Genomic DNA, 13,309 nt, shown 5'->3' on the forward strand with positions numbered 1-13,309 from the left:
AAATACAGAGGGGCGCATCTGATTGGCTTTAAGCAGAGTCACTGCTTTGAGGTGGGTGCGTGAGTCCATGTCTGCATACAGACTTGAAACTTAGGCAAATACTCCAAGACAGACCATCCAGACATAGAGGATTTGGGACCTTGATTTCTGCCAGCAGAGACCCTTAGAACTTTGCTAAGAGTATGCTTCTCACCACAGTAAGCTTACCTCTTCTGCTCAGAAGTAGAAACCGGATAGCTTTTAATGGTTTATATTGGTTTTGACGAGTCAAGAGACAGGATGGCACATCTTGGAAGGTGGATAATACACAGCAGACAAAAGATGCAGTAATTGGGGCCAGAGCGATAGCACAGCGGGGACGGGGCGTTTGCCTTGCACGCAGCTGACCTGGATTCGATCCCCGGCATCCCATATGGTCCCCAAGCATTGCCAGGAGTAACTCCTGAGTGCATGAGCCAGGAGGAACCCCTGAGCATCACTGGGTGTGACCCAAAAAGAAAAAAAAAGATGCAATAATGGATGTGGGTGGGACTCGTGAAGATGAAGGGGGTGCCCAGGCGGGCTTCGAAGCTGACAGAGTTAATGGAGCTACTGCAGGCGCTCTGGGCAGTGTGAATGAATAAGGTAAATGAATAAGCTTAGCACTGCCACCGAGAGCAGGTCCCGGAACTGAGCAGGCGCCCAGGTTCCCACCATGGGAGGCTGGTTAAGGCAACTTGTTGCTGGCAGGGTGTCCCGGCCACCATTTTCTTTCCCCGACCAGCCAGAGCCATCAGTGCCATGTACAGCATATTGTGGAGGAAAACCTCCCTGAGCACCAACGGTGGTGAGACCAGGGATGGGGGAGGGCGTGTCCCCAGGGCAGGTTCTGCTACAGTGGTGGATGTGGCCCCTCCAGAGCTTCTGAGCTGCAAATGTAGCAGCCCTGCTCTTGGTCCTGCTCCCTGGTAGGGCCATAGCCACCTCTGACACTGAGCCCAGAGGGTTACATGCCACCTGGACACAGGGTGTGCTGACCCCCGAAAGGGCATCAACAGCCTTAGGGTGTCCTAAGCCTTCCTGATACCCTAAAATCACTGCTATGCCTCTGGCCAGACTCCAGCAATTTAGGATCAATTTTTCAAAAAATTCACTTGTCACTTGTATCACTTGTCATCCCGTTGCTCGTTGATTTGCTCGAGCGGGTGCCAGTAACGTCCCTGTTCATCCCTGTCACATGCTAGTGTAGCCCAATGGCGTCTGTGGGATGTCAAAAGAACGCCTGGCTGCCCACCTGGTTGGACTTCTTCATCAAGACCCTGAATGAATGGTTTGATGCTCTTCGTGATCCTGGAGCAAGCGGATGCCATTGGGCTCCAAGAAATTAAACTGCCAAAATTTAGGTATGTGGGAACCACATCCACAAACTACCTCTGGCTCAGCTATCCAAGCTCATTTATCTGGCTGCTCCAGAGACCCACAAAAAAATCTTGAAAGAGATCAAAAGCTGCCATTAATCTCGGACCAGCACAAGGCTGAATCGACTGGGGTAGATTTGGGGTGGGCAGGCTAGCCTGGTGTCTGCCCAAGCAGCTCCTCCAGTAGCCGCTTGCTCCCACAATCCAAATTGCCCTTGGCTGGACTCCACTGTCTCGGGACTGACCTTACTGAGATATTAATCTATTGAAAATTTGGATATGTGGGTTTTGTGACTGAAATCTCCAAGCTTTCTCAGGGTGGGTGGGCTAGCTCCCCCCACCTCCCTGTACCTCCAGAAGCCTCCACAGTCATGGCCACACCCCCAAATTGCTATCCAATTACATAGAAAGTTACTCCAGATGTCCCGATAAAAATAGTGAATGCCCTGAAAGAATACAATGACCTTTTGGAGCACCTGTACTGCAAACCATCATGCACAAAAGGAGAAAGAGAAAGAAGAAAGGTGCCTACCACAAAGGTGGGCAGGGGGTGGGGGTTGGAGGGGTCGTGGGAGGGAAACTGGAGACATTGTGCTGGGAAATGTGCACTGGTGGAGGGATGGGTGCTGGAACATTGAATGACAGAAACCCAATCATGAACAGCTTTGTAATGGTCTAGCTCACAGTGATGCAAAAAAAAAAAAAAAAAAAAAAAGGAGGGTATAGAGGGAAGGTGGGTGGGAAAAATGGGCTGGTATACAGGCAATACAAGGAACGGTAGTTCCTGTCCTGAGTTTCAAATGTTAGTGTTTTCATGTTCTATAGCAGAAGCAAGATCTTACTGTTTGATTTGTTTTCTGGGGACACACCCAGCAGTGCCACCTACTCCCAAGTAATGTTCGTGGACAGTGTAGCGTCAGAGACTGACCCTGAGGGTCCCACCTGCAATGCAATGCATGGGTCCCATCTGCAGTCCTCCTACAGCTAGGATTCCTTAGGAGGAAAGACAACAGGAAGTCTTACTGTCTTCAGCATCTGTGAGGCTGAGGGGCTAAATTTTGCGTCAATTGAAGGGAGTACATTTTGACTCTCGCTACTCTTCCTTCCCTCCCCATGCCGGTTTTGGTGATCTGAACTCACCGATATCTCACCTTCTGGCTATGAGAACAAACATTATTGTTCGGTTGAAGAATCTTCAGGGCAGGAGAAACTGTCCTGCTGAACCCACAGCAACCTAGTAAGTATATCTTATAGCACTGTAGCACTGTCCTCCTGTTGTTCATCAATTTGCTTGAGCGGGCCCAGTAATGTCACCATCGTGAGACTTGTTGTTACTGTGTTTGGCATAACAAATATATCACGGGAAGCTTGCCAGGCTTTGCCGAGTGGGCAAGATACTCTCGGTAGCTTGCCCGGGCTCTCCGAGAGGGGCAGAGGAATCGAACTCAGGTCGGTCTCAAGGGCCGCATGCAAGGCAAACGTCCTACCCACTGTGCTATCACTCCAGTCCAAGTATATCTTACCAACAAGCATCTATTTAAAAATTTGTAAGACAAATTGGTATATTACGAAGTACTTTCCACATTAATACTGTTCTTCTGGGAGATAACAGAATCAACTGTGCAACCTAGACAGACACCATACCAACTAAAGCTCACGAGGGAAGGGCGGCAAGGTCTGATTTTCTCCTCCCATCCAAACATCTGAGATTTTAAGCTGGGTTCCTTCATTTCCATCACATTGGCTTTTCCTTTTCTCTCTGCCCTCTTAGGTATGTGAAGTGTTGGAAGATGGTCTGCATGCACTCGGGACCCTTGCTAAAGCAGCAAGAGTGGGGTCTTAGGACAGTACAGATGATCTCTTCTTATTGCAAACTCACTACCAAAGTCGCTTAGTCCTACTGCAGATCACACAGACCAGTTTGCACTTCCCTTTGGGGGCTGGTCCCATCTCCATTCACTTCTTTCTTCACCAACCATTCCTATGTCAAACGCATTTCTCATTTGTGGCGGGTGGTTTATGCATGCCTAGTGGGGAGCTTGGAGCTAAGTCCACAGTGATCCTTGGGGACCACACAATGCTAGAAGTCAAATGGGAATTGACTATATTCAAGGCGAGCCTCTTATCCCTTGTTCAACCCGGGGATCTATACTGTTTATTTTAAATTCTAACTCATGAGAGTTAATTCCTTTACTCATATTTTTAAAATGAGAAACTGGGTCTCACACTGACTTTCCTCTCTCTCTCTCTCTCTCTCTCTCTCTCTCTCTCTCTCTCTCTCTCTCCTCCCTCTCTCTCTCTCTCTCTCTGCTTTTTCAGTCACACCTAGCAATGCCCAGGGGTTACTTCTGGCTCTGCACTCAGGAATTACTTCTGATGGTGCTTGGGGGACCCTATGAGATGCTGGGGATAGAACCCAGGTCGACCGCGTGCAAGGTAAATGCCCTACTTTTTTCTATGGTCCCTCAAATTGAGTTTCTAAGTAGGCACCATGCTGGAACCTGTGTCCTTGCTCCTTTTCTCCTACTTCAGAGGGGCCAGAGGATTCAGGACAGTTTTTTTAAATTTGGTTATAATATTTTGTGCCCCATGATTTTGTGCCCTGGGGATCCCCCGCCGAGTCACAACGTGGGAAGCGTCTCCCCCAGGCCCAGCCAGCTCCGTGGAGGAAGGGAATACATCTGTTCACTTGTCAAAGATGCTCTTTTGGAAAAAATATTCAAGTTATACAAATATTTACTATTCCATTAACTTATGTAATCTCGAGACTAATGAACACAAAATGAATTTTTGTTTTGGGAGCTATTTGTCTTGCCATTAGCTAAACCATGAAGACTATTTCATCTGTAACATAAATAAACCGGAGCTATTTTCAAGGGCAGAAAACATGAGGTCTGAGTCGAGTGTCGGTGGCAGGCTAACTGCACAGCTCTCTGCCTCTCTGCACCAGGCCTCTCCTCCGGCCTCCATTTCGAAATCATGGAATGAACGTACCGTTCTGACCTCTAGCCATCTGTTGGCAGCCGAGAGAAATAAGTAGGCAATGTTGTTTGTGTCCGTCAGTTCCAGCATGCGTTGCTTAAATCTGGTTTCATGCCTGCAGACAACAAAAATATTATGACGTTAGCCACCCAACGGGGGAAATAATAAGAACCAGAAACACTACTACACGATTGACTCAACACGGTGACCAAGTGACAGGAGGCGATGACTGGTCAATGGACTCCTACCCCAGAATCAGGGCCAGCTGCTACCACCACCACCACGCTCCCCACACTCTTTGTAGAGATGGAGGAGGGTCACACCCCTTGCTACAAGAAGGAACCTGTCCTCTGCTCTTTCTTTTTGTTGTTCTGTTTTGGCAATGGGCTGGGGTTGCACATGTGGTTGTAGTGCTGGGGGGGGGGGGGGGTCATGTGTGTTTCTTTTCAGTGCTCAAACTCATCTGGCTGTGTACCAGAGATTGTATTTCCCATGGCTGTGGGGCCAGGGGCTCCAGACAGCAGATACTGTGACCTTGCTGGGTGCAGGTGGGTGGAACCAGGGATCAAACTTGCAGTCTCATGCTTGAAGGTCAGGTACTTCCTTTTTTTTTTTTTTTTTTTTGCTTTTTGGGTCACACCTGGTGATGCTCAGGGATTATTCCCTGGCTTTGCACTCAGAAATCACTCTGGCGGTGCTTGGGGGACCATATGGAATTCCAGGGATCGAACACGGGTCGGCCACGTGCAAGGCAAAAGTCCTTCCCACTGTACTATTGCCCCAGCCCAGTACTTATTTATTTACTTATTTATTTATTTTTGCGTCACACCTGGCGATGCACAGGGGTTTCTCCTGGCTTATGCACTCAGGAATTACTCCTGGTGGTGCTCGGGGGACCCTATGGGATGCTGGGAATCGAACTCGGGTCGTCCGCATGCAAGGCAAACGTCCTACCTGCTGTGCTATCGCTCCAGCCCCCAGCCCTGTACTTATAACACTAAGTGGCCCCCAGGGCCCCAGAAGAGTGTCTGGACAAAGTCCTATACTGGACCAATTCATGAATTTCCACATAATCATTGTAACTGTAGAAAACAAGGTAGAGCATGTGTTGTAAGGGCTTTACCAAAACCAGAATAAGCTGCACAGAACTGTAATATACGTCCTATTTATTTTTTAAGGCATTTATTTTTCTTTCCCCAAAGGCACAGTTGTACTTGGGTGAAGGAAGTTAGACGAGATCCAGACAAGACAGGAAATTGTGCTTTTGCATCAGGCAAATATGTACTTAGTATTTCTGCCTGCACGGCAAAGCCTGGCAAGCTACCCGTGGTGTATTTGATATGCCAAAGACAGTAACAACAGTCTCACAATGGAGATGTTACTGGGCCCGCTCAAGTAAATTGATGAATAATGGGAGAACAGTGCTACAGTGCTAAAGTGCTCATTTTCCTTGAAGCCAAAGATGGAAATGAGTGCAATGAGAAGAAAAGCATGAAGAACCACTGGAGATGGAAGATATTCTCATTAAATAATGTCGTGTATGCCTCAGGTGCTAAATGAAGGCAGTCACTGTAGGAAGGAACTCTGGGGGTGCAGTATTTATATATGGGGTTCTGAGCATACAGTTTAGATATTGATTCCTGACAAAATGTTAATCTTAATATATTAAGAATGTATTCTGGCCAAATTCTGTCACCCATATTATATATAAAACACCTAATGTAAACCTCATTCATTTGAACATGTGCTCATCGAAACACATGCTATAGGGGGCTGGAGTGATAGCACAGCAGGTAGGGCATTTGCCTTGCACGCGACCAACCTGGGTTTGATTCCCAGCATCCCATGTGATCTCCGGAGCACTGCCAGGAGTAATTCCTGAGTGCATGAGCCAGGAGTAACCCCTGAGCATTGCTCGGTGTGATCCAAAAGGCAAAAAAAAAAAAAGAAAGAAAGAAAGAAAGAAAGAAAGGAAGAAAGAAAGAAAGAAACACGCACTATAAGGTGAAAATCATGTCTAAATCACATGCAAAATAAAGTTTATTCTCTTCCCTGTTATTTTCCTGGAATGACAGAAATAATGAAAAGTTGGATAACATAATCAAAATAATAGTTAGCAGTGTGGAAGCAATACAAAAATTAAAATGTGGTTTAAACACTCTCCACCATGAAGGTTTGTCTTACAGAGAAATCAGTCTCTGCATTATGTTTACAAGGAAGAGCTGAATGTGTCTGACAGAGTCTTGCAGGATTTCTTTTTTGATAAAAGGTGGTCTCACCGCCCACCCCTGCACTTCTTTTCTGATAAAATACTGTCCCAAGCCTCCTATTCCCATCTTTAAATAAAATTACAATATAGTATAGTTAACCCTCACTTATGCAAAAAAAAAAATTGAGGTGATGTATGGGGTGTTCCCTTGGCCTGTGAAGACATCTATATAGGCCAGTAGAAAGCAGATACTTGATATCTATCCAATCAATCTAATCACTCCAATATGCCAAACCAGATAAAGAAGAGAATTGAGTCAGACAGCAACGTATGACCTACAGTAATCAAAGCAGTCAGTGACCCCCCTCCGGGGTGTATGGAACCTGACCCCCCAGCCAGGCACAGAAGAAGCCATATTGACCCGAAACACAGTGGAGAGTGGCGCCCATCCCAGAACACAAATGCCTCTGTGCAGTTACTTGTGGAGAGGAAGAGAGTGAAAAATGAAATGGGACAAGGGAGGGCTCACAGATTTACTGTGACAGTCCATGTGCCCTGGAAAGAGGTTCTTGAAGGGTCATTTTCTCTGTCCTTGGAACGCTTGGTGGCGTTTTAGTCATTCATTCTAACCACCTGGGGAACACCAACTCAGAAGCACCACCAGCACCAACTCAGGGACAAGGCGGGACCTGAGCTCCGGAGCAGCTGACCGCGCCCCTCACACCAGCCCCATCCACTCCATTCTGCATAAACATTAGGGTAGGGGGCAGTTTCCACAGACCAGAGAATCTGCGCCAGGAAATGGGGTGGTCGATAAGAAGGAAGGTCGGGGATGATGGTATTAAGGAGAAGCTAAGGAATGAACTGAGTTTTCCAGGTCAGCAATGGATGGAAAAACAGTCAAAGGAGCAGGATCAATACAAGGAAAAGACACAGAAGAGAAAACCCAGAATCTTTAGGGGCTCCAGGCAGGGACCCTCCTAGAGTGCTGAGGGAGGGAGAGATTGGGATGTGGAGCTACGGGGGGGGGGGGGGGGGCAAAGTCAGTTAGTCCCATCCGAGGGAGCCCTAAGCCCTTCCCTCCATCCAAGGAACCAAGGGCACTGTGTCAGACTTGTCCTCTCCCTGGGGTTCGGGGGTGTTTTTTTCAGATCCACTCTTAAAGAGTTTGTAAATGGAATTGGCCGCGAGCAGCAACCAGAGGGAGGGGTGGAAATGCAGCGAACATTCTTTCTGTGTGTTTCTATTTGGCAAGAAACCTTCTGTTTTCCTAATGGAAACTTTGACACACTCAGCCTGTATCTTTTCATCCACATCCAGCTCATCTTCTGAACATTCTTAGACCTTTATTCTGGTCAGACCGAAAAAAAAAAAGTAGGAAAGGTCACAGAAATCTCAGTCTAATTTAACTGTGATACTTTCGTGGTAAAGCACTTGAGGGAGTTCACTGGTGCCTGGGAGTACACCACGAACCCTGAATAAAAGGGAGGAAAAGCAGGCTCAGTAAATCCGAACTTTCCAAGAGTGAGCAAGAATCTGGGGACCTCGGGGAGCTTGAAAGAAGGAATTAATGGACAGGGAAAAAGGCATTTAATTCCTGACCACGAGCACCAAATGTATAAATCTGAGAAGGGCAGCCACAGAAGATGCCAGCTTCACATGTTCGACCTTCCTTTGGTTTGGAAATGTTGACATCAGTGCTTTTGACTTTCAGAAAGAATCTGAATGAACCTGACACAGGTACTTCTCCCTAGAAGTCAAATGTACTTTTACTTCTTCCGGTCATAATTCAAGCACAGATGCTCTGTTCTTCTCACAGTGATCTAGAATTTCCCCTCATTATAAGATTAGAGTGTAGATTCTGTCTGAATATCTAGATTTCATGATTAAAGTCTAATTCTGCTCATTTATTGCCCCATTTTCCCTTACAACTGGCTAGGAATGCTGCCAAGTGCAAAATGGATATCCAAGATAGAGTAGCGACGATCATTGATTCATAGATAGGTATTTGTGGATGATTCACTAATGCAAACATGCCTGCCCACCTAAAAGCCCGGATGGTTGTGAGTCCTTCAGCTGTTTCTGAGAAGTGGCAAAGCAGGGGGAGCTGGGTGCTGTCATCAAGTTCCTGGAGGTCCCTGGAACAGAGCAGAGGGCCATTAGAGATGTTCCGTGCACCAGGGTGCAGAGAACAGCATGTTTATTCTCAATTCAGGCAATTTTAAAAATTATCCTACTTTCACTCTGGTACCCAATTAACACAAACTGTAATAGCTTTCATTTAAAGAAGAATGGAACAATAGGTTCGCAAGGAATATGAGTCTAGGCTGGACAGAGATTAGCTGTGGATAATAGCTAAAGTAAACCACTATGCAGACCCAACAGGAAGACAATTCATTCAAATCTAGGAGACAGTAATATTCTCCTTCGAGCAGGTGGAGTTTAGGCCAAGTCATAAGCATGAGGAGGGTTCAACAAAACAAACACATTCCAGCCCAGGGTATGACACTCAGCATAGAGAACAAATTCCAGCAAGTTCTTTAAGGCTGAATATACAGTACTTTGTGATGCTATATTGAGGACTAGAATTGTAGAGGATCCTGGTTCACTTGGGAAAAAAAGAGTAGAAGTAAAATGGTCTATTCTATGCTATAGAGACACAACTTGGGGACCTTCTAAAGGATCAAAGAGAGAGGCAGGATAATCTGTAGACAGAAGTGTTTGAATTGTTCTGAATTAGAGACAAGAGTCCAGTTAGTTGGCTTGCATGCAACCAACATGGGTTTGATGCATGGAACCCCAAATGGTCCTTAGAGCCCTGCCAGGCATAATTCCTGAGTGCAGAGCCAGGACTCGGTGGGTGGGGTCCCTGAACAAAAAATTTCAAAGTCCTGAATTAGTGTAAAGTTGGTGAGAATTAAATAGGGGAGAACAATGAGGAAGAATCCTGAAGGTCTACTTCCAAACTGCTACGACCAAGAGTTGGGGAAATAAGAGAGTTGGACATGTTATGACCCTATTCACAGGTTCTCCAAGGAACTACAGGTGAGTGATGCTGAATGGATATTTTCTGGACAGATGCCTGGGTCTGACACTGCCCAAAACTCAGTTGCACGAGGAAGCTTTTTATTCACTGTGTCAGCACCAATTTGTTGAAGAGAGATTAGAAACTATGCCACATATTTCAAAATATCCCTCCTTTCTTGTTTTTCATTATTTCCTCCCTGCCCTTCATAAGGTTTTTGAGGTAGAGAAAAATAGAGCAACATCCTGGTCATTCAACCAATCTGAAGGACACGGTGACATAATTAATTTTCAACAATTACCTTGGGTCAATCTGGGAAGCTTGTGTAGCTTGGGCAACATTTCTAAGATTCACTCACCTCTTGCAGAGGAAGGGAGGGAATGTGAGGCAGGAGGGGAAAAATGACTCTGGAGGAAGGGGAAGACTCCGCTATTTTCAGAAACTAAGGCACTGTTTGTAAACTTGACACGGCAACAGGTGGCCACTACACTGAGGCAAACTAGAGAGGGAACTTTGTTTATGGGACTGCATTTTGTCAATCCAGAAAAAGTGAGGGCCCAGCCTCAGTGTGTGTTCCCGTAAGAGGGGAACACTTAGTTTCAGAGCTAACCACACATTTGGCCCTTGATTTGAGATATTTCAACTTTCCTGGCATTTCTTGTAGCGAGTGTCCCACTGAAATGCTCTTTGGTGTTTACAAAACAGTTTGCCACCTGAGGTTTTCATCATTTTTGAGTCCTGTGGTGCCTCTAAATTTAGATTCTTGAGGTGATGTAGAGCCAGTGCTGGAAATTATGGGTACTTGGTGGCGGGGAGATGAATAGCTCTGTATCTCAAGACCACAGATGTCCACACTATTGTGACCATGTTACTTAAACTGCAAAATTATCAGCAGCAGCAACCATAGATTTGTTCTGTCTGGAAGAGTGAATATCATGTAATCTTCATATTTGTTAACTTGAAGATGATTTTTCAGTAGAAACTGTATACAATCCATTATCAATGTTCTTTGCAAAAGTGGTCATCCCAGCTGTATTTGGCTACTATAAAATACTGTATTTTAGCATACAAGCATACCAAGGCTTACAAATTGCTCTCATGGTGAACAGAATTCACAATTCCGACTTCTAATGGACTAGAAGTGCCTTGTCTAACATTCACACTTTGTATCACTAACAATGTACATGACTTAGGTAAGCCATGACTGTTTGATATGAATGATCCCAAAGAAAGAACTCCTCTCAAGACAGCCAGCAGAGATAAAGTAGCTGTCAAATAATTTTTTGCCCCCCCTTGAGCCCACTTCAGCAGCATCAGCACTAAAAGCTGAGGTGAAAGGGGAGATTTGATGGCTGCTTCTCTCATTCAATCTGACTTGCTACACAAGAATAAGGATGAGGCTGGGAATCAAAACATCTCTTTTGACTTTGAAAGAGAGTCCTAACTGTCAAGGGATTCTGCTTCACAGCCTCCAAGAGAGAAACAACATGCACACGCGCGTGCACGTGTGTGTGTGTGTGTGTGTGTGTGTGTGTGTGTGTGTGTGTTGACCCCAAATAGATTTGGGGAGGAAGGTCAGGCCACACCTGTTGATTCCTAGGGTCTCTTCCTGGCTGTACTCAGGAGTAACCTCGACGTGTTCGGGGGGATCATATATGGTACCAGAGATTAAACTACGCTTAGCCTCATGGAAGGTAAGCATCTTACCTCCTATACTATCTCTTTGGGCCCTCAAATTGATTTTTAATCTAGAAATATCATATGTTCTACTCAGTTTCACAACTAGAACCCTCCTCTTCTCTCAGTGTTCCTCTACTTTTCAGGATCTCTGCATTTGACTCCTATGACATGTTTTCAGTTCGATGAGTAAACTTGGGATCTGCCTTCCTATCCCAGAAAAAATCCACAAATAATAGCTATTTTATCTATATTTTATCTTCTCCAAAGATAGAAAGTTCTTGAGAACAGGTGTTTGTCATGTCAGACTCTTCATCAGTCACAGAACTTACCCAAGTAAGTGTTTAATAAATGGATGTTGAAATAAAGTGATTCCTGTCATGATATAAAATGTACTGTATATGGTAGGGACTCAGAGCTAAATAAAAAATTACAAGATAACTGGTATTACCTACGCTTCAGTAATTATTCCACAATTCCTCAAGTAGCAAATCTTATATTTATACAAGAATTCCAAGTTCATGCCTATGCTCTGTGTAGATGTGTATGAAATGATCTAATCTGAACAGATCCAATCTCCCAAAGTGACAGGACTCCTAGCAGACATTCAAGACCATTTTACACTCATAACTCTGATTCATCCTTTTTCGAGGGAGATCAACTCCCAAATATTCAGGGGCATATTCCCAGTTATATTCAGATGGTTCAATGTTCAGGCGTGGTAATGCAGTTCAGCTGGGATCCGTGAAGCCTACACCCCGCAGTCCTGGGGGTTCCTGAGGTGCCCAGGGTCAAACTGGGATCCCACATGTGCCCCTTACTAGCTCCCCAGCTCTGATTCATCAATTTTTTTGCTTTTTGGGTCACAGGGTGATGCAGAGGGGACCATATTGGGGATGCTGGGAATCGAACCCAGGTCGGCTGCATGCAACACAAACACCCTACCCACTGTGCTATCTCTACAGCCCCTGATTTGTCACTTTGACCTTTTATACTGCTACTCATTGGTTTTTACAAAATGTGTTTAAACTTTTGAAAATATCTGATCTCCTATTACCCTCCCGACTCGTGAACCATAATAACATTAGATCATTTATCCTTGGGGACTCTGGTTTGTAAGTTTCCTGTCAGTGCCATGTTCAAAGAAAGAATCGGAATACAAGGTATGAAAGAGTATGAATATTCAAAATTTAATAGACCAGTCCATGTGTGTTTATGGGCTACTTTGGGCTCAGACAGTTAATTAAAGTGACAATTAGAAAACACCTCCAAATTAAACAGAGTATCAGGATAGGTTTTACCGTGTTATAAGAGGCTGTGTTTCCACAGCCTTGCATAATGGAGCCCTGGGTTTAACCCTCATAAACCCCCAAACATTCCCCAGAGATGACCCACATCTCCAGGAGTAGTTCCCGAGGACCATAGGGTATGGCCCTAAAAGGAACAAAAAAAGAAATGAACAAACAAATAAACAAATAAAATTTTCCACCTAAGTAAAATTTTATGAAATGCACCTGGCTCTTGGGCCAGCTTCTCTCACTTAACAGGGTCAAGATTCATCCATATTGCTGCATCAATAGTTTATTTGCTCTCATTACTGAATAGTGTGCCAACATTAGTCCTTCACCCTCCTGATAAGGGGCACAGGACTGTTTCTAGTTTATAGCGATTACCAATCAAGTTTCTAATACTTGTAAATAAATCAAAGTGGCTACATTTCCAAATTCTGTGCTTTGTTTTGAGAAAACACTGCAGCAAATATGGATCTCAGCAGGTCAACTCTACCGGAGCGACCAAAGATGACGAGAGCGCTGTGGTACTTACTTCGAGGCCACTCGGAAGTATTTCTGGATAAAATAAAAGGCGACTCCAAGGGGCACAAGTGCGACGAGGAATACAGGAGTGGCATAAGAAATCATGCCAATGGCAGACAGGCAGAGGAGTGTGGAGCGAGTCAGAGATTCCAGCGTCGGAGGGATGTGCTGGTAAAAAGGTAATTTGAAAGGATAATGTTTTAGC

The 13,309-nt window shown here is 45.1% G+C and overlaps 1 protein-coding gene across 1 annotated transcript in view; it reads right to left on the bottom strand.

Annotated features, from left to right (window-relative positions):
* The window catches only part of ABCC9 (ATP binding cassette subfamily C member 9), a 138,392-nt gene that overhangs the window by 30,277 nt on the left and 94,806 nt on the right, over positions 1-13,309 (bottom strand). The window contains exons 27-29 of the mRNA XM_056134559.1: positions 13,115-13,272; positions 8,634-8,726; positions 4,392-4,494 (exon numbers count right to left, since the gene is read on the bottom strand). Of these exons, the coding sequence (XP_055990534.1) occupies positions 4,392-4,494; positions 8,634-8,726; positions 13,115-13,272 (354 nt within the window). The remainder of the gene's footprint in view (positions 1-4,391; positions 4,495-8,633; positions 8,727-13,114; positions 13,273-13,309) is intronic.

Source organism: Sorex fumeus, unplaced genomic scaffold (assembly GCF_029834395.1).
Source record: "Sorex fumeus unplaced genomic scaffold, SorFum_2.1 ptg000100l, whole genome shotgun sequence".
In the NCBI taxonomy this organism is placed as follows: domain Eukaryota; kingdom Metazoa; phylum Chordata; class Mammalia; order Eulipotyphla; family Soricidae; genus Sorex; species Sorex fumeus.